Source organism: Ovis canadensis, chromosome 2, assembly GCF_042477335.2.
Source record: "Ovis canadensis isolate MfBH-ARS-UI-01 breed Bighorn chromosome 2, ARS-UI_OviCan_v2, whole genome shotgun sequence".
In the NCBI taxonomy this organism is placed as follows: Eukaryota; Metazoa; Chordata; class Mammalia; order Artiodactyla; family Bovidae; genus Ovis; species Ovis canadensis.
The window spans coordinates 250,410,076-250,429,212 of NC_091246.1; the positions used below are offsets into that span (position 1 = coordinate 250,410,076).

At 58.7% G+C, this 19,137-nt stretch overlaps 1 protein-coding gene across 50 annotated transcripts in view; it reads left to right on the top strand.

The window, feature by feature from the left end:
* Positions 1–19,137, top strand: part of RAP1GAP (RAP1 GTPase activating protein) — a 70,453-nt gene that overhangs the window by 37,814 nt on the left and 13,502 nt on the right. For 35 of the 50 annotated variants that reach the window (XR_011254107.1, XR_011254113.1, XR_011254115.1 and 32 more), the window contains 12 exons: positions 1,012–1,105; positions 7,861–7,896; positions 8,889–8,936; positions 10,181–10,219; positions 10,788–10,973; positions 14,391–14,494; positions 14,769–14,847; positions 15,219–15,272; positions 16,959–17,042; positions 17,237–17,337; positions 17,473–17,602; positions 18,632–18,787. Coding sequence is in view for 29 of the 50 variants with exons in the window: in XM_069575049.1 (XP_069431150.1) it covers positions 1,012–1,105; positions 7,861–7,896; positions 8,889–8,936; positions 10,181–10,219; positions 10,788–10,973; positions 14,391–14,494; positions 14,769–14,847; positions 15,219–15,272; positions 16,959–17,042; positions 17,237–17,337; positions 17,473–17,602; positions 18,632–18,787 (1,111 nt within the window). In the remaining 21 variants the exon portion in view is untranslated. Of the gene's footprint in view, positions 1–1,011; positions 1,106–4,934; positions 5,185–7,860; positions 7,897–8,888; positions 8,937–9,953; positions 10,058–10,180; positions 10,220–10,787; positions 10,974–14,390; positions 14,495–14,768; positions 14,848–15,218; positions 15,273–16,958; positions 17,043–17,236; positions 17,338–17,472; positions 17,603–18,631; positions 18,788–19,137 lie in introns of those variants that run through there. The other 15 variants (XR_011254105.1, XR_011254104.1, XM_069575052.1 and 12 more) reach the window with 8 other exon arrangements.

Below are 19,137 nucleotides of genomic sequence, written 5' to 3' on the forward strand. Positions count from 1 at the left end.
AATAATAGCAATGGCCCAGGTGGCCTTTCAGCCTGAAGGCTACTGTCTCTTTAAAGGCTCAGGAACGGATGTACCTTGCTTAGTCCAGAGGTCAGGGCTCAGCCCTATACAGCAACCTCCAACCCCTGCCTCAGTCTGCCCATCTTTAGAGTGGGCTGTGGACAACCTCTTGGCTGGAGTATGGATTCAGTTCAGTTCAGTTCAGTCGCTCAGTTGTGTCTGACTCTGCAACCCCATGAATTGCAGCACCCTAGGCCTCCCTGTCCATCACCATCTCCCGGAGTCGACCCAAACTCATGTCCATCGAGTTGGTGATGCCATCCAGCCATCTCATCCTCTGTCGTCCCCTTCTCCTCCTGCCCCCAATCCCTCCCAGCATCAGGGTCTTTTCCAGTGAGTCAACTCTTTGCATGAGGTGGCCAAAGTATTGGAGTTTCAGCTTCAGCATCAGTCCTTCCAATGAACACCCAGGACTGATCTCCTTCAGAATGGACTGGTTGGATCTCCTTGCAGTCCAAGGGACTCTCAGGAGTCTTCTCCAACAGCACAGTTCAAAAGCATCAATTCTTCAGCACTCAGCTTTCTTCACAGTCCAACTCTCACATCCATACATGACTACTGGAAAAACCATAGCCTTGACTAGACGGACCTTTGTTGGCAAAGTAATATCTCTGCTTTCCAATATGCTGTCTAGGTTGGTCATAACTTTCCTTCCAAGGAGTAAGCGTCTTTTTAATTTCATGGCTGCAATCACCATCTGCAGTGATTTTGGAGTATGGGTTAGGGAGGCCTAATGGAGAGTTTACAGGGACACTTTGTCCATATCTCTGATCTCTGGGAAAAGTTGGAAGCCCTGCTCGCCTCCTGCCTCCTGGGGAATCCAGGTTCCCCTCCTTTTTGAAATCTGTTCCCCTAAACATCCCCCAATTCTGAGAATGAGTCTTCCTCCCAAAGTTCACAGATCTCCCAACTTGGGGCCCTCCCTGACCTCAGACTCTTTTTCTCTTCCAGGAGGAGTGATGGGCAGAACCAGCGCTTCCCCCAGGCACTAGACCTGCCAAGAGTGGACTTGGTTCCCTCTCAGACTGCCTCATTCCACCCTAAGGTAAGTGCTCGCCTCCCCGTGGCCCCTGGTCCGGAGGACCCCCCCACCTCCCAGGGCCAGGAGACAGCTAAGAGTGACCGCTGTGCAGAGGCAAAATGTTTGGCAGATGGGGCTTGGGGTTTAGCCCCCCAAGGGGACACCCCTGATGGACCTGACCCAGTCTCAGAGGTTCAGGGTCTGTAGCAAGGTTGGGGGCAAAACAGCTGGGAAGAAACTGGCCAAACAGCTCTTCTTCCTTATCTTCATCATCAACATCACCATCCATTTCCTCAGCTGTAAATCAGGTGTAATGAGAATATCCCGCTTCACAGGGCTGCTTCTCAGAGGAGCCCTGTGAAGTGGGGTAAAGTGTGAAAAAGCAATGGTAAAACACTGCATAATATCTGGCACAGAGTGAGAGCCCTGTAAACGAGGCTGTTCTTGTTATTGTCGAAATCAAATGTTTGCCCAGCACATGACCCATGTCAACTTTCTGCTGGGCGCTGAGGTGCCAGAAATCGGTCTGACACAGACCCTGCTCTCAAGGAGCCATGGTCTGGTTAGGAGATAGATAACTAAACAGCTTCTGCAGGGGCTCCAATACCAGTGATAACCACAAGCATTTATTGAGGTTTACTACGGGCTAGGTGGGCTCTTAATCTTTTGCATGCAGGGTCTCATACTGTGGACTTAACATTAGTACTCTTCTTAGTCCCATTTTGCAGATGAGAAAATCGAAGCTAAGAGAGGTTAAGTTACTTGCTCAAAGACACACAGGTAGGATGTGATGGGTCCAGGACCAGAACTCATGGTCTGGTGGAATTTCTAATACCGAGGGTAATAAGCTCTCACTTGTGTAGCACACTGTTCAGACCCTAAAGCGTGTCCACAGGTACCATGCTTCTCAGTCCTTTCAGCAAACCATGGGTGGCAGGCATTCTCGAGATAAGGATCCAGGTGCCCAGAGAGGTAAAGTGGTTTTCCCAAGGTCACACAGCCAATAAATAGCAGACACAGGATACACCAAACTTCTCGCCCAGAACTCTGACCTGGAACAAGAGCCATGTACCCCTCCTAGGTCAGGAGAGGTATATGGCCAAGGAATAGTGTACTTTTCAGGGACCACCTCCAACGGGGTTCAAAGTGTGGGTCCTAGGGACTATACCAGGGGGTCCTTGAGATCCTCTCCTGCTGTCTGTGCCTGGGCAACAGCCCCAGACTGGGCCATGTGGATCCTGGGACTTGGAAGGGAGCAACTCCATGGCAGCTGGGTTCAGAAGTGAGGTTCCCAGTCCTCGTCCCCCTAAGCATCTGGCAGGAGGCCTGGGTTCACTTCCCCTCCCTGCACCTCAGTGTTCCCATCTGCAGCAGCAGCAGCAGCAGCAGCAGCAGAGCCCATCTCCCCGAGTCCTGCCTGCTCAGGTTAGCTCTGGGCTGTCTCCCCCAGGCTTCCTGGCCTCTTGCCCAGTTCGGCTGGAAGCCTCCATTTGTGCCAACACAGGCTCAGATGGCTGTGGGCTCCAGACTGCCCCATCCCACAGCCCACACCCACCCCAGGATCAAGACACAGTCGATGGATTGTTCTCCTTTGACTGGAAAGGAAACCGAGGCCCAGAGAGACCGAGTGATCCCTCTGGGTCCCCAGCAAACCAGGGAGGGGTGAGGGGTCCCAGGTCTGTGGAACGTTCTCCATCCCCCTCTCCCGGCTCTGCTCACATTAATAATGTTGATGGCGGAGCCAGTCTGAGGAGCAGGTGACCTCTGTGTGTCAATGGGCAAAGCCCTGCCCCTCCCTGGGCCTCAGGTTCTTGTCTGTAAAATAGAGGGGACAGTTTCTTCTCTACCCACCGGGCCCGTTTGCCAAAGGGTGATGACTGTGAAAGTAATCTTGGAAAGTTGCAATCAGGAAGTTGAGGGATGATTGGCCTCATTATGTTCCCAGGGCAGGAGGAACACCCAGAAGGGACGTCTCTCTCACTGGGAAGCCACATTGGTAGAGACACAGAGCTACCCAAGGCACTCCTACCCTGTTCCCTTGTAGGGGTTTTTCTACTCTAGGATTTAGAAACCTGTACCTGTTTACACATACAGCCTACCCACACCTACATACATGGGAACATCCACATGTCTGCAGATGCATTCAGACTTGCACGTGTACACATGCATGGATATACAGATACATGTGCACAGACACACCTAGGATGTCCACAAACACACAATCACATCTGCTCTCAGAGTCGCACACACACAGTTGCAGGCACACATGTGCACACTCTCCACTCCTGGCACACACACGTCTCCACTGATGCAAGCAGCTCTTGCCTCCTCCCCGTGTGGGAATGAATGTTTCTCTGGCTGCATTTTGATGGGTGCCCGGAAGCGCTCAGGCCTGAAAGTGCCTGCATAGATCAATATTTGCTGCTGTTAATTATTAAAAACAAAGCTACGCCGTGTCTGGAACACACATCTCCAGGGTTCCCGCCGGCTTCCTGGGCTCCAGCCTGACCCATGGCCAGGTCTAGGGGAAAGGAAGGTGCAGTGCCTTCCTTCCAGGAGCCCTTGGCCCTGAGATGGAGAGTGGTGGTGGGTAGCTGCCAACAAATCCTTCAGGAAGCTGAAGAGAGGTTGGGTACTGAGCTGGTGGGCAGCCCTGCCCTGTAGGGTCTGAAGCAGCTGGTGTTGACTTGGCCACAACTCAGGAAGCAATTACTGCTTTCCCAGCATCTGTCTGGGGAGGGGGTACTGCAGCCCTGCCCCCACTCACAGTGGCAGACACAGTGCAGGGTCAGCTGGAAGGGCCTGCGGAGGCCTTGTATTTCGCAGATGGGGAAGCTGAGGCCCACAGAGGCGGCAAGGGCTGACTCAAGTCTACTCAGCAGGTTGTAGCAAGGTCAGAGCCAGAACCCACATATCCTGAAGTCCTCTCCACGCGTGGGGCCTTGGCGGCCCCTGTTCCTGCCCTCTCCCAGGGTCAGGGGCTGTAAGGGACAGGTGTGGGCCTGGGGCCTGGGGAAACCAGGGTACCAGTGGCCTGTCAGGCATTGGTGGGGATGGAGGTGGATTCCTAGTTCTGCCTTTTCCTAGCTGTGTGGTCTTGAGCATTTGTTATCTCTTGGAATCAGTTTTCTCTTCTGTAAAATGGGGATGACACTCCTACCTCTTGAGTTGTAGGGAGATGATCAGACTGCAGATGGTTCAACATTAAGCAGACGCTCAAGAAAACCCCTCTGCCTCCAAGCTAAGCCTCCCATCCCCACCACTTCCTTCCCGATTTCAAAGCCCAGCCCAAGAAGCCCATCTCTGAGGCCCTGAGGCACAGTCCCCAGAGGAGGCTCAGTTCAGTTCAGTTCAGTCACTCAGTCGTGGCTGACTCTTTGAGACCCCATGGACTGCAGCACGCCAGGCCTCCCTGTCCATCTCCAACTCCCAGAGTTTACTCAAACTCGTGTCCATGGAGTCGGTGATGCCATCCAATCATCTCATCCTCTGTTGTCCCTTTCTCCTCCCGCCTTCAATCTTTCCCAGCATCAGGGTCTTTTCTAGTGAGTCAGTTCTTTGCATCAGGTGGCCAAAGTATTGGAGTTTCAGCTTCAGCATCAGTCCTTCCAGTGAATATTCAGGACTGATTTCCTTTAGGATGGACTGGGTTAAGAGGAGTTAGAAGGACGTTAGAAGAGGCCAGGTAGGGACGCACAGGACAGACCCGGTGCTCTGGTGTCCGCTCGGACGCCGGCAAGAGCGCGCAGGCGCAGTGTCCCGGGCCCTGTGGGGCGGGGCCTCCCGTGTCCCCGCCCCGGATGCCCGAAGCCCCGCCCCTTCCCCGCACCGCCCGTACCTGGCGCCCCGCCCCCTCAGGGCCCGGCCGCCCGGCGAGCCCAGCGCAGGCAGCGCGCCGCCGGATCCCCGAGCCGCGAGCGCGGAGCTCGGCGTTGCAGGGACCCAGGCGCGGCTCGCGCGGGCCGGAGCCGGCCGGGCCAGTGGAAGCGACGCCGGGGTCGGGGGGCCGGGGCCGGGCCGGGCTCGGGATGGCGCAGCCGCTGCCCCTGGCGCCCCTCGGCCGTCCCCGGAGAGGATCGTTGCCTGCAGGGGCCGGCTGGCAGGTGAGGACTGGGGCGAAGGCCGAGGGGTGTCCGCCAGAGACGGTTCGGCCCAACTTCTTCGGAGCCCGGCGGGCTCTGTCCCGGGCAGGGCGGGTGTGCGAGGCTCCGTCATGGAGGGTGTGTTCGCTTCTGGGCTGACACCCGGCCACCGCGGCCACAGGGCACACCCCTGCCCTGGGGTCCCAGGCCCTGGGCTCTTTCTGCAGTTGCCTAAGCAACAGAGTGTCCGTGGTGGTGCTGTGGCTCTGGGCTAGAGGGGCACTCCGTGTGTGTGTGTGGGTGTGGGTGTGGGTGTGTGCGCGGGCGGGCAAGCGCTAGCCTTGGGACCACTTCGTCCATCCCCGCTCCCCTTAACGAGGGGTCTGAATGTCACCATGTAGCTCTACTTGGAGCCCTGGGCCACGTGGCTCCCAGCCTTCCCTGTGTCAGGGCGTCTGGTGCATGAGTGAGGCTGTGTCTGCGGGGTCACTTGTTGCTGTGCGTGCTCTGGGTGACAGTGTGCCATGTGCCAGTGTTAGGTGGCTGAGACTCCTGGCGCCTGCTCCTGGCCATGTGAGGTCACCCCAGGTGGGGTGTCCTGGAGGACACTGGTGCCCCGGGGTGGCCGGCGCTGGGTCTGTGCTGGGTTGAGGCTGTGTGGCTCATTTGGGCACACAACCGCTGTTGTTGTACAAGGTACAAAAGATGCTGCTTGTTGTACAAGGTGTTGGTTGACAGGCGTGTTTGCCTGCCTGGACTGTGTGTCTGTGGTCTCTGCCGTCACTGTCTGTGGAATTGTCTCTTCCAAGGTCCCAGTGTCGGGGGTGGCCTCGAGGGCCACAGGTCACCCATCTCCTAGGGACACCTATCGTGCATTTTCCAGGGTGGGCAGGCCTCACAGTGGGGTGCACGTGGGGTGTCCGTGTCTTGTGATCTTTCACAGAGCTCTGTCTGTGTGTGGTTGCGGGGGGGCGGGTTCAGACCCAAGCCCCTCATCCTTGGGAATTAAGCACTCCCCTAGTTATTGCATGCTTTTTTCCTTTTCTCTGAATGCTGTGGGATCAAGCCTGGCATGCCTGTTACACGGGGTGTGTGACTCTGATAGGGAGGGTGAGCATGTGGGTGGGGGTGAGGCTCTGTGGCTCCGCTTCCATGAACATACCTGCCTGTGTCTGGTATTGTGTCGCTCAACAGAGTCTTGAGAGCGGTCGTGTGGTGTCTGTGTAGCTTTGTGTGCAATTACTTGCACAGATTTTCATATGGGTGGGGCTTCCCAGGGGGCTCAGTGGTAAGGAACCCACCTGCCACTGCAGGAGTCACTCGAGTTCGATCCCTGGGTTGGGACGATCCCCTGGAGAAGGAAATGGCAACCCAACCCGCTTCAGTATTCTTGCCTGAGAAATCCCATGGACAGAGGAGCCTGGAGGGCTATAGTCCGTGGGGTCTGCAAAGAGTTGGACAGGACTGAGCGATTAAAAGCAAGCAGAGTGAAACACAGGGGTGGGCTTGCCTCTGTGTGTGTGGCTTCTGGGGGACATGGAGCCGTGTGTGTGTGAGGGAGCGTGCTGTTGTGTAACGTAGGACACTGATATGTGTTTGTGTATGTTCGTGTGTAGCTCTGAGTCTAAGAAGTGGTGTACACAGACCTGGTGGGTTTGTGTGTGTGGCTTTCTGTGTGTTTGCTTTCTTTGGTACAGTGAGACCGTGTTTAAATATTGGTGTGCAGGCCTGTGTGTGTTTGATCCAGAGAGAGAGAGAAAGAGAGAGGGCGTATGTGCTTCCTGGTGCACAACCCCATGGCACATGTGTGTGAACTCCAGAGGTGCCCCCACTGGACAGCGGGAGCCGGGAGCCGACTGAATTGAGGCCTTGAAGGTGCTGGGGGAGGGGCGCCCTCCTAGAGACTCCAGGGGCTTCCCAGGCCCAGCCCCCAGCCCCGCCAGCCAGCAAGGATGCCGCCTTCCAGGAAGGCTCGTAGGGAGTTGGCGCTGGAGAGGCCGAAGCTGCCAAGCACAGCTGGCAGATGGCTGGATTAACCCCGTGTGTGCCCAGGCTGGCCTCGGGAGAGCCCAGTGGCCATGTGAGGGGGAGGAGGGGGTGTGTGTGCACGAACACGCAGGTAGGGGACGGTGTGTGCACAAACACGCAGGTATCAGGCCAGTGGGACATCTCAGCGTCCTCTCTCGGCCCCCCGACAGCCCCCAAGTCCACACTGCTTGGTGGGGAGGGTGGGGTCCTCCTTCCAGAGGTGGGTGGCACCACCGACCCTCCCAAGGATCCCAGCTGTGTTCATCTCTGGAGCTGTGACCTGGGGCTCCTCTGAGAGGCTCGTGGGCTGATTGTGGCACTTCCACTCTTGCGGTGACAGGGAGGAGGTGTGTCTCTCCCTGAAGGTCATGGCCCTCTCATCTGAGGCCCTCCTTTGGGGCAGAGTATCAGTTGGGGTGGGCTGCCTGGGAAGGGTCCTGGACTCTGGGTGGACAACCCTGGGCAGCTGGTCAGACTCTGCCAGTCCATGGCGCAGAACCCCAGCCTAAACAGTGTCCCTTTTGGTCCCTCTTGCTGCTCGGACAGGTCCACAGGGATTGGTCAGAGCTGGAGGACCAGGAGGGCTGGGGTGGGTGGAGACGCCTTGGGGACTTGCGGTGTCTGCGGGGCCACCCCAGCACTGACCTGCTCTCCCCATCTCTGTTGCAGAACACAGATCTATTTGAGATGATTGAAAAGATGCAGGTGAGGCGGGCTCTGAAGCCTGTTCTGGGGAGCCACCGAGGGAGCTGGGCTGGGCCTGGGGGGGGCGGCCCTTGCTGTATCTTCAGCCCGACACCTCTCTGAGGACTGGCCCGGGAGCTCTTGCAGACCGTGCCGGGAGGGGATGGTGATGGTGCGGCGTCCAGAGCTCCCTGTCAGGGTCAGAAGAGAGAACGGGCACTGATAACGCCCGGCTCCCTGGCTGACCCCCAGGGCCTAGGGCCCACTTGGGTCTCCCCAGCTCCCATTCCTGTGGAGGCAGCCGGGCTCAGCACCTCAACCCACCCCTGCCTACACAGACCATCCCCCATCTCCCAAGAGCATCACAGGCTCTGTAGGACCCCCATGTGGAGCGGGAAGAGGGCACAGGGCAACCAGAGGCTGGGCTGCAGTGGGGAGGGCAGCCCCCACCCCCTCTGCCTGACCCTCCGTTCCTCCGCTCTGGTCTTCCAGGCCCCTTGCCTGCTGTTTGGCTCGGGTAGGTGTTGGGAGGTGTGGGCAGGCACTTGAACAAAGCTCGGGAGCTTGCCTGAGCTTTGGTTCACCCTTCAGACCCTGTCCCCCGCCATCTTTCTGTTTCTCTGCCTCTCTGAGTTTTCTGTCTTTCCGTTCCCACCTCTCCCCCTCCTTCTCTCCCTCCCTCTCCCCCTCCTTCCTCTTTTTCTCCCTCTCAGCGGCGCATCTGTGTAGATGCCTCCCTCCCTCCCCAGCTCCTGCATCAGCCCTGCCCCCACTCCCAGCAGCGGCCAGCGCCCCCAGCTGCTGCCCGCCTCCCTCAGCCCCAGGGCCTTCTAGGAGGGCCCGCCCTTCCGAGAGGCCGGAGGCCTGGGTACCCAGCACGCTGCCCTGGGAGCCCCCCCCACCCCACCCCCAAACATCAGCATCTACCTGGAGGGGCTGCTGCCCGCAGTGGGGAGCGGCCCTGCACTGGGCCCTGCCCTGTCGCGATGGGACGCGCTGCCTTCTCTTTGCAGGGAAGCAGGATGGATGAACAGCGATGCTCCTTCCCACCGCCCCTCAAAGTAGGTCTGGACGCTGGTCCCACTCCACCCTCCTGGGGGCTGTCGGCTTCCCCGAGCAGTGCACTCCCAAGGGCTTGGGGATGGAAGGGGATGGGGATGGGGGAGGCAGGCCCCCTTTCTAGGGGTGGGAGAAGTGATGGCCCAGTGGAGCAGCCAGCCCAGGAGGACCCAGCATCCTTTCCTGGAGTGGTCTCACTGCCGGCCCGATGCTAAGGCCAAGGGGGAAGCCGGGCACACCTAGTCCCTGCACTCTGGGAGGCCGAGATGCGGAGAACCCCTTGCTTGCTATAGGCCTGGGGCCCTGATTCTGCTCCTCCTCACATGCTCTACTCCGCTGTAAACTCTCCATGCCTCTCCAGGCTTCCCCCTTCCCAGAATTGAAGCCCCATCCCTCACAGCCTGCTGTGAGAGGTTTCCCTTGAAGCCAGCTACGCCCAGGACCCAGGAGGCCCAAGACCCAGGAGGCGTGTGCTCCTCCCAAGCCTTGTAGCCCCTGCCTGGGAAGGCTGAGGGGGGGTGGGGGCAAGAGATGGGGAGGGGGTGGCCTGGTGGCCCCCCAGCCTTCGGAGGAGACTGCCAGGAAACTCAGGACTGAAAGACACGTATGGAGTTTCTTTAGACTCAGAATTTTCTTGGCATGGGGGCTGCAGGGCCCCTCCTGATAGGTATCGAGCTCTGTGGTGGGTGACTGGGGACCCCTGCCCTCCAAGAAGACCGGTTGGTCCTGTAGGAGTGGGCCCGGGGCTGCAGGGATGAGGGCTTTCATGGCTACAAGGCCCACACTTCGTCCAGACCCAGGCTGCTCAAAGTGTGGTCCTCAGACCAGCCGTGTCAGCGTCACCCGGAGGGCAGGTTGGCATGTAACTTCTTGGGCTCCACCCAGACCCACAGCCTGGGAAGCTCTGGGGGTGGGGCACAGCAGTCCGTGTAACCGGCCCCTCAAGCCATTCCCATGCACCGAGGGCCACCGGTCCAGAGGTGTGTCTCCCAGGGAGGCTATGCGCCTCTTTTCCCCAGGCAGAGGGAGGCCCGGAAGAGGCGGCCAGCACTCAGTGAGCTCAGCCTGCCCCAGCCCTGGCCTCGTGGGGTCACCCCCCAGCCCCCCACCGTGGGATGGGGAGGTGAGGATATAGCCCCACCCACTCCTCCAGCCTGGGGGTGGGGGTATGTGATGCTGGCGGAATCAAGGGCGTCCTGGGGAGGCTGGAGGAAAGGGGCGACCTCGGCCCTGCCCTGTTTTGCAGACGGAGGAGGACTACATTCCGTACCCAAGCGTCCACGAGGTAAGCAGCCAGAGACCCTACGGGGCCAGTCTCCACCCTGAGCCCGGGAGGCGCTCACGCAGGGAGTCCGGACACCTGGGTCCTCCTCCCTGTCACCAGCCTGGCTGCAGGCCTTGCTGTGGGTGCCGGAGCCTCCGTTTACAGGCCCAAGACTTCCGAGCCCACTCGAACCCTTAGGCATCTGAGCCCACACGCCAGCCTCTCGGCCAGCGTCACGCCCCACCTCCAGCTCTACCTGCCCCCACACCCCCATCCTCCGAGGCTGTGTGTGTCTGGGTCTAGGCCTGCAGGGGGAGGAGAAGGGTTCGAGCTAGTATTGGTTTGGCCAAAAAGTTCCTTTGGTTTTTTCCTATCCCATCGTCTGTAAAAACCCGAACAAACTCTCTGGCCAACCAAATAGGTAGGAGGAGGCCCTGGGTGTGAGCCCTGGGGCCCTCAGAGGCTCCGGGCTGTCCCCTGGTACCCTCAGCCATGGCAGAAGTGGCTCTGGGTCCGAGTTGGGGGGGGGTGTCCCAAGGGCCCCCACCGAGGTGCAGGGTGAATGACCCTCAGCTGAGTGCTCCTTCAGGTCCTGGGCCGAGAAGGGCCCTTCCCCCTGATCCTGCTGCCCCAGTTTGGGGGCTACTGGATTGAAGGCACCAATCACGAAATCACCAGCATCCCAGAGACGGAGCCGCTGCAGTCGCCCACGACCAAGGTGAAGCTGGAGTGCAACCACACCGCCCGCCTCTACCGGAAGCACTTTCTCGGCAAGGTGGGGTGGCCCGCGGGTCTGGGGGTGCTGGGCTGGGTGGGGAGGGGGTCACCGCCCAGCCCTGGGGGTGGAGGCTCGGCTGGCCAGCCGTCCCAGCAGTCCAGGGGGCATGCGTCGTGGATTCGCTCGTTCAGTCAGCAAACACGGATGGCACCAAGGCAGTGTGATGCGCGGTGGTTAGCAGAGTCTGCCTCTAGCTACGTGGGACCCCTGGCAAGTGGCTTTCCCCTCTCTGTGCCTTGGTTTCTTCACCTGTACAAACGGAGAGGGTGGTGATTCCCACCTCACACCTTCAACGCGATGCTATTTGTGAGGCGCGTAGAAAGGCCTCTGGTGCCAAGCGAGTGATCTGTCTGGGTGAGCGAGTGATGAGCGCCAGCTGGGCGCCTAGTCCGGTTCTGGGTGCCAGCAATACAGCAGACCCAGGCCATGCGCTCAGGCAGCTTGAGGTGGGGCGATGGTAGTGCCGTGGGGTGACCCGGACGGGGGCAACCCCTGCACCACCACCCGCCCCAGATCTGGGACCCTGCCCCGTACAGTGTGCGCTGGCATCACCCAGCTCCTAGGCGGAAGCTGCTGGACAAGGCAGCGGGAGCTGGGCAGGAGGTCACACGCTGGGACCCCATTCCAGGTGCCATCAGTTGCAAGTGAGGGAGCGGGGTGTTGCACCGGCTCTGGGGTCTCGTGACCTGGGGGCGCTTCTTGACTCCTCTGTTGCTTCGTGGCATGACCTTGGGCAGGTTGTCTAACCTTCCTGGGCCTGTTTTCTCATCTATAAAAATGAGGATGATAGAAGTACCTGTGAAGCATTGAGACCCATGCGTGGCCCCTAGTAGATGCTCAGTAAAATGTTAGCTCTAATTACCCCTTCATAATTAACTCTGTGACAGCAGGACTGTCCTGATTTTTCCAGAAGAGGAAAAAGAGGCTCAGAGGTAGAGTGGATCGGTTCAGGTCACTGAGCTTGGAGCTGGACCTAGCTCTGGCTGACCTTCCATTGAGACCTGCTGTGGGAAGAGTCTGGCTTCCCAGGTGGCGCTGTGGTGAAGAACCTGCCTGCCTGTGCAGGAGACATAAGAGACGCGGGTTCAGTCCCTGGTTTGGGAAGGTCCCCTGAGGAGGCCTTGGCTCCCCACTCCGGTGTTCTTGCCTGGAGAATCCCATGGACAGAGGAGCCTGGCGGGCTACAGTCTATAGCATCGCAAAGAGTCAGACACGACTGAAGCAACTTAGCACGCACCACATGGTCACGTTCCTGGCACTCACTCCCATGCGTGTATGTGTGTGCATTTGTGTGTGGTGTGTGTGTTTGTGCACATGTGGGAAGGACGCACAACTCTTTGAGGGGTTGAGGAGTTGCGTGTACTGAGTCTGGGCCCAGGGCGTTGGCCTGATGCTGGTGGGTGTGGATGCTACAGGGTGACGGGAACCAAACCAGCAGGCTCGGCTTCAGGAGCTATTGCCTGAGGACAGACCCGGAGCCCGGCAGGGGGTTGCACCCGTGAGTGGAAGGGGGCCTGCATCCCAGGAGCCCACTGTCTGGAGGCTCTTAGTTGGTGGGACCTGGGGGACTGTGTGGACTGAGCATACAGTTGGCGCTCAGAGGAGTTTGCTGACGGAGTGATGAGTGACAGCAGTGAGTGACGGGACGAAGCCGTGAGCACCAGAGGATTGGAAGGGGTACAGGTTGGGGGTTCCTGGGGGAGGTATAATGACCAGGGTCCAGGTAGCAACACAGAGAGGAGGGGCCGGGGGCCCGTGGAGAGGGGCAGGGCCGTTCGCCTCTCCAGCCAGGGTGACTGGGGAAGCGGTGGGCCCTGGCCTGGCAGAGGTTAGGGTGACTTTGGCCTTGGTGCAGCCCTCCTTACCAAGTGCCTGCCTCTCCTTTTCTGCAGATGGTGCCAAGCACTGGGGGTTTCCATTACCCTGTGCCCAAGCAGGGCTGGGAGGCCTCTGTCCCAGGTCCCCGCAGGCGCCCCTGAGCTGCGGATGTGTAGGCCCGTCCCCTCGCCCCTACATTTTTTCTCCTGTCCTTTGAGTGCAGCTGTTTATGTTTAAATCCCATGGGCGGAGGAGCCTGGTGGGCTGCAGTCCATGGGGTCACGAAGAATCGGGCACGACTGAGCGAATTCCCTTTCACTTTTCACTTTCATGCACTGGAGAAGGAAATGGCAACCCTCTCCAGTGTTCTTGCTAAATAGGACTTCCTTCCTCGATGATGACTCCTGGCGTGGGAGTGGCTAGGGAGCCGAGCTGGCAGGAGAGCCCAGGGTCACGTGGGGTAAAATCTGGCGCTCCCGTCCTTGGCTTTGGGGCCTCCCCACCTGGAGGTGCCAGCCCTGCCCTGCTCTCCAGGGGTGCCAGGCCTGCCGCAGTTTCCCCTGGGCCCTGGGGAGTATTTCTTCCCAACCCCGTGGCTTCCCAGTTATGGCGGCTGGAGGTTAGGAGCCAGCCAGGTCAGCCGCCCAGTGTGTTCATGATGTTTCAGTTCCTGATTTTCTGATTCTCACGGGTCCTGGCTTCGGGGGCCACAGAGCTACGGGTTGACTATGTGGGCTTCCCAGATGGTGCAGAACCCGCCTGCCAGTGCAGGAGACGAAAGGTTCGATCCCTGGGTCGGGAAGATCCCATGGGGTAAGAAATGGCAACCCACTCTAGTATTCTTGCCTGGAAAATCCCATGGACAGAGGAGACTGGTGGCCTACAGTCCAGGGGCTCACAGAGTCAGGCATGACTGAGCATGCATGCGCACACACACACACACGCACACACAGATGCCGTGTGCCCAGCTTGGAGAAGGGTAGGGGCTGGGAGATGCCATGCATATACAGATATCCTGACCTTGCTGAGGACTCAGAGAGCTGAGGTTACTACAGACATTCAGGAACCCCTTCTCTGCTTCAGGCACTGCCTCTCTCAGTCCCTGCCGCCTTCCCACAAGGTAGTTGGCCTCACTGCCACTTTAAAGACTAGGAAACGGAGGCACAGGAAGGTAAGGTGGCCTTCTCAGGTTGCCCAGCTGGCCAGCGGCAAAGCTGGGATTTAAATGCATGTCTCTTTGAGAGCTTCCCTGGTGGCTCAGACAGTAAAGCATCTGCCTGCAATGCAGGAGACCCAGGTTGGATCCCTGGGTTGGGAAGATCCCGTGCAGAAGGGAATGACAACCCGCTCCAGTATTCTTGCCTGGAGAATCTCATGGACAGAGGAGTCTGGCGGGCTCCAGTCCTCGGGGTTTGCAAAGAGTCGGGCACGACTGAGCGATTGACACACGCGCGCTGTCTGAGGCAGGGTGTGCTGTCAGCCCGGACACCCGCTGCTTGGGGAGCGACACTGCCCAGGGGTGAACTGGCCTTCTGGGCGGGTTTCTGGAAGCCTCAGGCTCAGCCTGGCTCGCTCCCTGGGCCCCCCTCCCCGCAGGAGCACTTTAACTACTACTCGCTGGACGCCGCCCTGGGCCACCTTGTCTTCTCACTCAAGTACGATGTCATCGGGGACCAGGAACACCTGCGGCTGCTGCTCAGGTGAGGGCGTGGGAGGGGGCCTGCGACAGCAGGGAGGGCCGTGGACTCGGGGTCCGCGAGCCCGTCTCAGTTTACCCGCTCTTCTAATGGAGGCCCAGAGAGGGCAGGCGATTTTCCTGAGTCTGCACAGCAAGTCAGCGCCTAAGCCAGGCCTGGCCCCTCCTCCCCTCTGGACCTCCCCGAGGTCTGCCCCTCCTGGTCTTACTGGCTGAGGCCGGGCTCCCATCTCCCTTTCCCCCTTCCTCGCCTCTCAGCATGGGTTTTCTTCTCCCAGGACCAAGTGCCGGACATACCACGACGTCATCCCCATCTCCTGCCTCACTGAGTTCCCCAACGTGGTCCAGATGGCAAAGGTGAGGCATCTGCCCCGTCGGGCGGAGCCCTGCAGGCAGCCCCTGTGGGCCCAGAGCTGGGCTGCGGCCTGGCTCCTGCATACCCTCGGCTTTAGCCCCAGATCCTGGCCTGGGTGCTGCAGCCTGTCTCTGGGGTCCTGCCCCTTCTGAGTTCCCCTGATGCCCGCACGCCTGTGTGTTTGGGGCACTCTTTAAGGCACCTTTTGGAGACAGGGGCCCCAGTTCTGCCTACCTTATTCTGAGTGACAGCGAGTCCCCAGGCCTGCTCCAGCCTTGACTGCACGCTGGTGTCCCCCTGTCCCTGCCACCCGACTTTGGCCCAGGAGGCCCAGAGGGCCCACCCTCAGGCCTTCCCTTATCTCCTCCTGCAGCTGGTGTGTGAAGACGTGAACGTGGATCGATTCTATCCTGTGCTCTACCCCAAGGTATGGCTGGACCTGGGGAGGGTGGGTCACTCAGGGATCAAGCACGTATTGGGCACCTGTGCCGTGCAGGGTACTTTTCCTAAGTTCCCTCATCTAATCCTCATAATAATCCTGCAAAGTCCGCAGTTTGTAGAAGAGGAACTAGAGGCTCAGAAAGGTTTGGTGCCTTACCCAGGGATGCCCAGCAGATAAGGAAGTCCACGTTTGAACCCAGTGCTGTCTGCCTTGGAGGCAAGTCTTTCTTACCTCTGGAAACTCTAAGTGCCATTTGGGGACCCGTCTAAGGGTCATCTGTGCTCCCGAGCCAAGGCTCCACTGGCTTTGTTTTCTGACTCCAGAGGGGACCTGGGGAGAGAGTAACACAGGTGCCTCCTTAGGTACCACCCAGCAGATGGCAGTTGCGCTTGCAGCTCTGTTGCTGGGTGCTGAAGTCACTATGATAGTGTGGGATGAAGGAGAGGGGCTTCAATCTTCAGTAAGCCAGCTGCTGCTGCTGCTGCTAAGTCGCGTCAGTCGTGTCCAACTCTGTGCGACCCCATAGACGGCAGCCTACCAGGGTCCCCCGTCCCTGGGATTCTCCAGGCAAGAACACTGGAGTGGGTTGCCATTTCCTTCTCCAATGCATGAAAGTGAAAAGTGAAAGTGAAGTTGCTCAGTTGTGTCCAACTCTTAGCGACCCCCATGGACTGCAGCCTACCAGGCTCCTCCATCCATGGGATTTTCCAGGCTAGAGGACTGGAGTGGGGTGCCATTGCCTTCTCCGCAGTAAGCCAGAGGGCTTCTCAAAAGAGCTGGACCCTGAAAGACAGGTATAGCCTGTGGCTCTAACTGAATTCCCCAGCAAGGTGAGGTCCCTGAGAAGTGAGTGGTCCAGGAAAGGTCCCCTGAAGGAGGGGGTCTCAGTGATCAGGTTCCACCTCCAAGATACAGAAGAGGACAAGATGAGGAGGGGAACTTGCTCAAGGCTCCAGAGCACAGTGGCGGGACTCGGTCTGTTCTAGGATGATGAGATGACTTCACAGAAGAGCCAGACATCAGGCCCGTGATAGAGCAGAGTTGGGGTGGGAGCTCGTGGGCAAAACTCAGGAGCAGTGAGCTTAGGCTTTGGAATCCAACAGACCTGAGTTCAAGCCCCAGCTCTGCCATCTGGCAGTTGTTGACCTTAGCAAGTCAGTTCCTTCAGCTCTCAGAACCTTGGCGTCTTCATCTGTGCAGTGAGGGCAGCGGGAGTCCCTCACGGACCCTTTCCAAGGAGAAGATGAGATGATGCATGTGGAGTGCCTGGCACAGTGCTTGGCACATAGAGCCATAAACAGCAACTTGAAAAAGCGGTGTGTCAGGCTTTAAGAGAGTGAACTTTTGGTTCCCACTGGGGAAGGATGGAGGGAAGGGATAGTTAGGGAGTCTGGGAAGGACATGTACACACTGCTATATCTAACCTGGATAACTGACAAGGACCTACTGTATGGCATAGGGAACTCTGCTCAGTGTTATGTGGCAGCCTGGATGGGAGGGGAGTTTGGGGGAGCAAGGATACATGGGTACGTACGTATGGCTGAGGTGCTTTGCTGTGTACCTGAAACCATCACAGCATTATTAATCGGCTATACGCCCATATAAAATACAAAGTAAAAAAAGAAAGAAAAATAAAAGCAGTGTGCTTCACCCATCACCCTTTCCCTGCAGGCCTCCCGCCTCATTGTCACCTTCGACGAGCATGTTATCAGCAATAACTTCAAGTTCGGAGTCATTTATCAGAAGCTCGGGCAGGTGTGTCTCCTCCTCCCATCTGCCCATGTACCTGGGGCCTCAGACCTTAGCCACGGAGAGCCCTTACCTGGGGACTCAAGCTCAGGAACCCCGGGGCTGCCAGAGGTCCCCCTTCCAGCCTTCCTGGGTGTGAGTGGGGGATGGCACCCCAGCTCGATGACCTCTGCCCTCTGTGTGCCTGCTCTCCCTGCCAGACCTCTGAGGAAGAACTCTTCAGCACCAATGAGGAGAGCCCCGCCTTCGTGGAGTTCCTCGAGTTTCTGGGCCAGAAGGTCAAACTGCAGGACTTTAAGGGGTGAGCCCCGGGTTGGGATAGGCAGACAAGAATCCGACCCAGGCCTTTGGGCAGGGATGGAGACCCCATCCTGGCCCCACTGAGGCTTGGCTGGGGCTGGAGACTGAGCTGCGGCCTGGGGGTGTCCTGGGGCAGGTTCCGAGGAGGCCTGGACGTGACCCACGGACAGACGGGGACCGAGTCTGTATACTGCAACTTCCGCAACAAGGAGATCATGTTCCACGTATCCACCAAGCTGCCCTACACAGAAGGGGACACCCAGCAGGTAGCCTCCCACCTGTCCCCCCATCTACCTGCCCCTTCAGCGTCCACCACACCAGACTCAGTGGGCCCTGGGAGAGAGAGAGGGAGATGATCCAGTCCCCCGACTTGTGGCCTCCTCTTGTTGGGGCAGGGTGAAAAGTGGCTGTGATGCCATGGAAGCCTCAGTTTCCACATCTGTGAAATGGGGATAATAATGGCACCTACCTCACAGGTGAGCCCAAGTGAGAGGATGCACACAGGGTGGCTAGAACAGGACCTGGTAGCGATGGAGCAGGAGCTCAGTAAGTGTGAAGATTTTTACCGGGAGTGAAGGGTTTTGTCAGGTCACGTAGGGGCACTTAAACTTGGCAGAGGTGGGAGTCAGGCAAAGCGTTCAAGATCAAGTGACTTTTAGGCTGCAGAGGAGGTGGGAGCAGGAGGCGGAGTGTTCCTGGGGAGAATGGCTCCCACCTTCTGCAGAGGCCTGGTGCTGAGCTAGCACAAGGCATGCTCCCCGAGCTGAACTCGGAGATCTGACACCCTGTCCTAAGCTTCCTGGGGGCTGCCTGCCTTCTCCCTGTGACCCCCACGCCTCCACCCCAGGCGGATGAGGGCGTCATGGGAGAAAAATGGAAATGTTTCTTCCTTACCCTTAATGTCTTTTCATTTTCTTTGAATAAGATTCCCTGTTCAATGTAGCAACTCATATATACCAAACGGAACTTAACTTGTTCAGGAGGGGCCATGTGTGGGGTGTTTCGACAGGAGGAGGACCGAGAGGTAGGGTCTGGGGACCGGGGGCCTGGATCCAAGTCCTCTAGGTCACTGGAAGACCTTACAGGCCCCTGCTCTCTCAGCCTCGGTGTTCTCCTCTGCCACAGAATTCCAAGAAAACAAAAACAACGTCAAGACCAGTTTCTCACCACATTTTTCTGGGGGGAAGCAACTCCCTAGATGTGCCCCTCTGCCTACCCCCAGCCCCCCTCCACCCCAGTGGGCACCCTCCCCGCGCCCCCTAGCAGGCGCTGAAAGGCTGCGGCCCTGTGTTCAGTTGCAGCGGAAGCGACACATTGGCAACGACATCGTGGCTGTGGTCTTCCAGGACGAGAACACGCCGTTTGTGCCGGACATGATTGCGTCCAACTTCCTGCACGCCTACGTGGTGGTGCAGGCCGAGGGTGGGGGCCCCGATGGCCCCCTCTACAAGGTGGGTGGTCTCGGAGCCTCCTGAGGGCACCCTCCTAGCCCCGTCCTCACTCGCTGCAAGGCCTCTCCGAGCCTTGGTTTTCCCAGGTTTAAATAGGGGTGCTGTCCGGAGGGCTCTGAGCCCCACTGTTGGCCGGATGATGGCGGAGGATTCCCATCCCGTCCTCTCTGCTGCCTGAGTCTCTCCCCTAAAAGAGCCTGCTTATGCTCCTCCGCCCTTTAGTCTCCTCCTGCTCTTGGCCCTCATGAGCCTGGAGACCCTCCACCCCTCCTCACCACTCAAATTCAGGACCAAGGATGGAGCCACTGAAAACGTGGGGTCCGCCCACCCCATCTGTAGTCAACGAATGT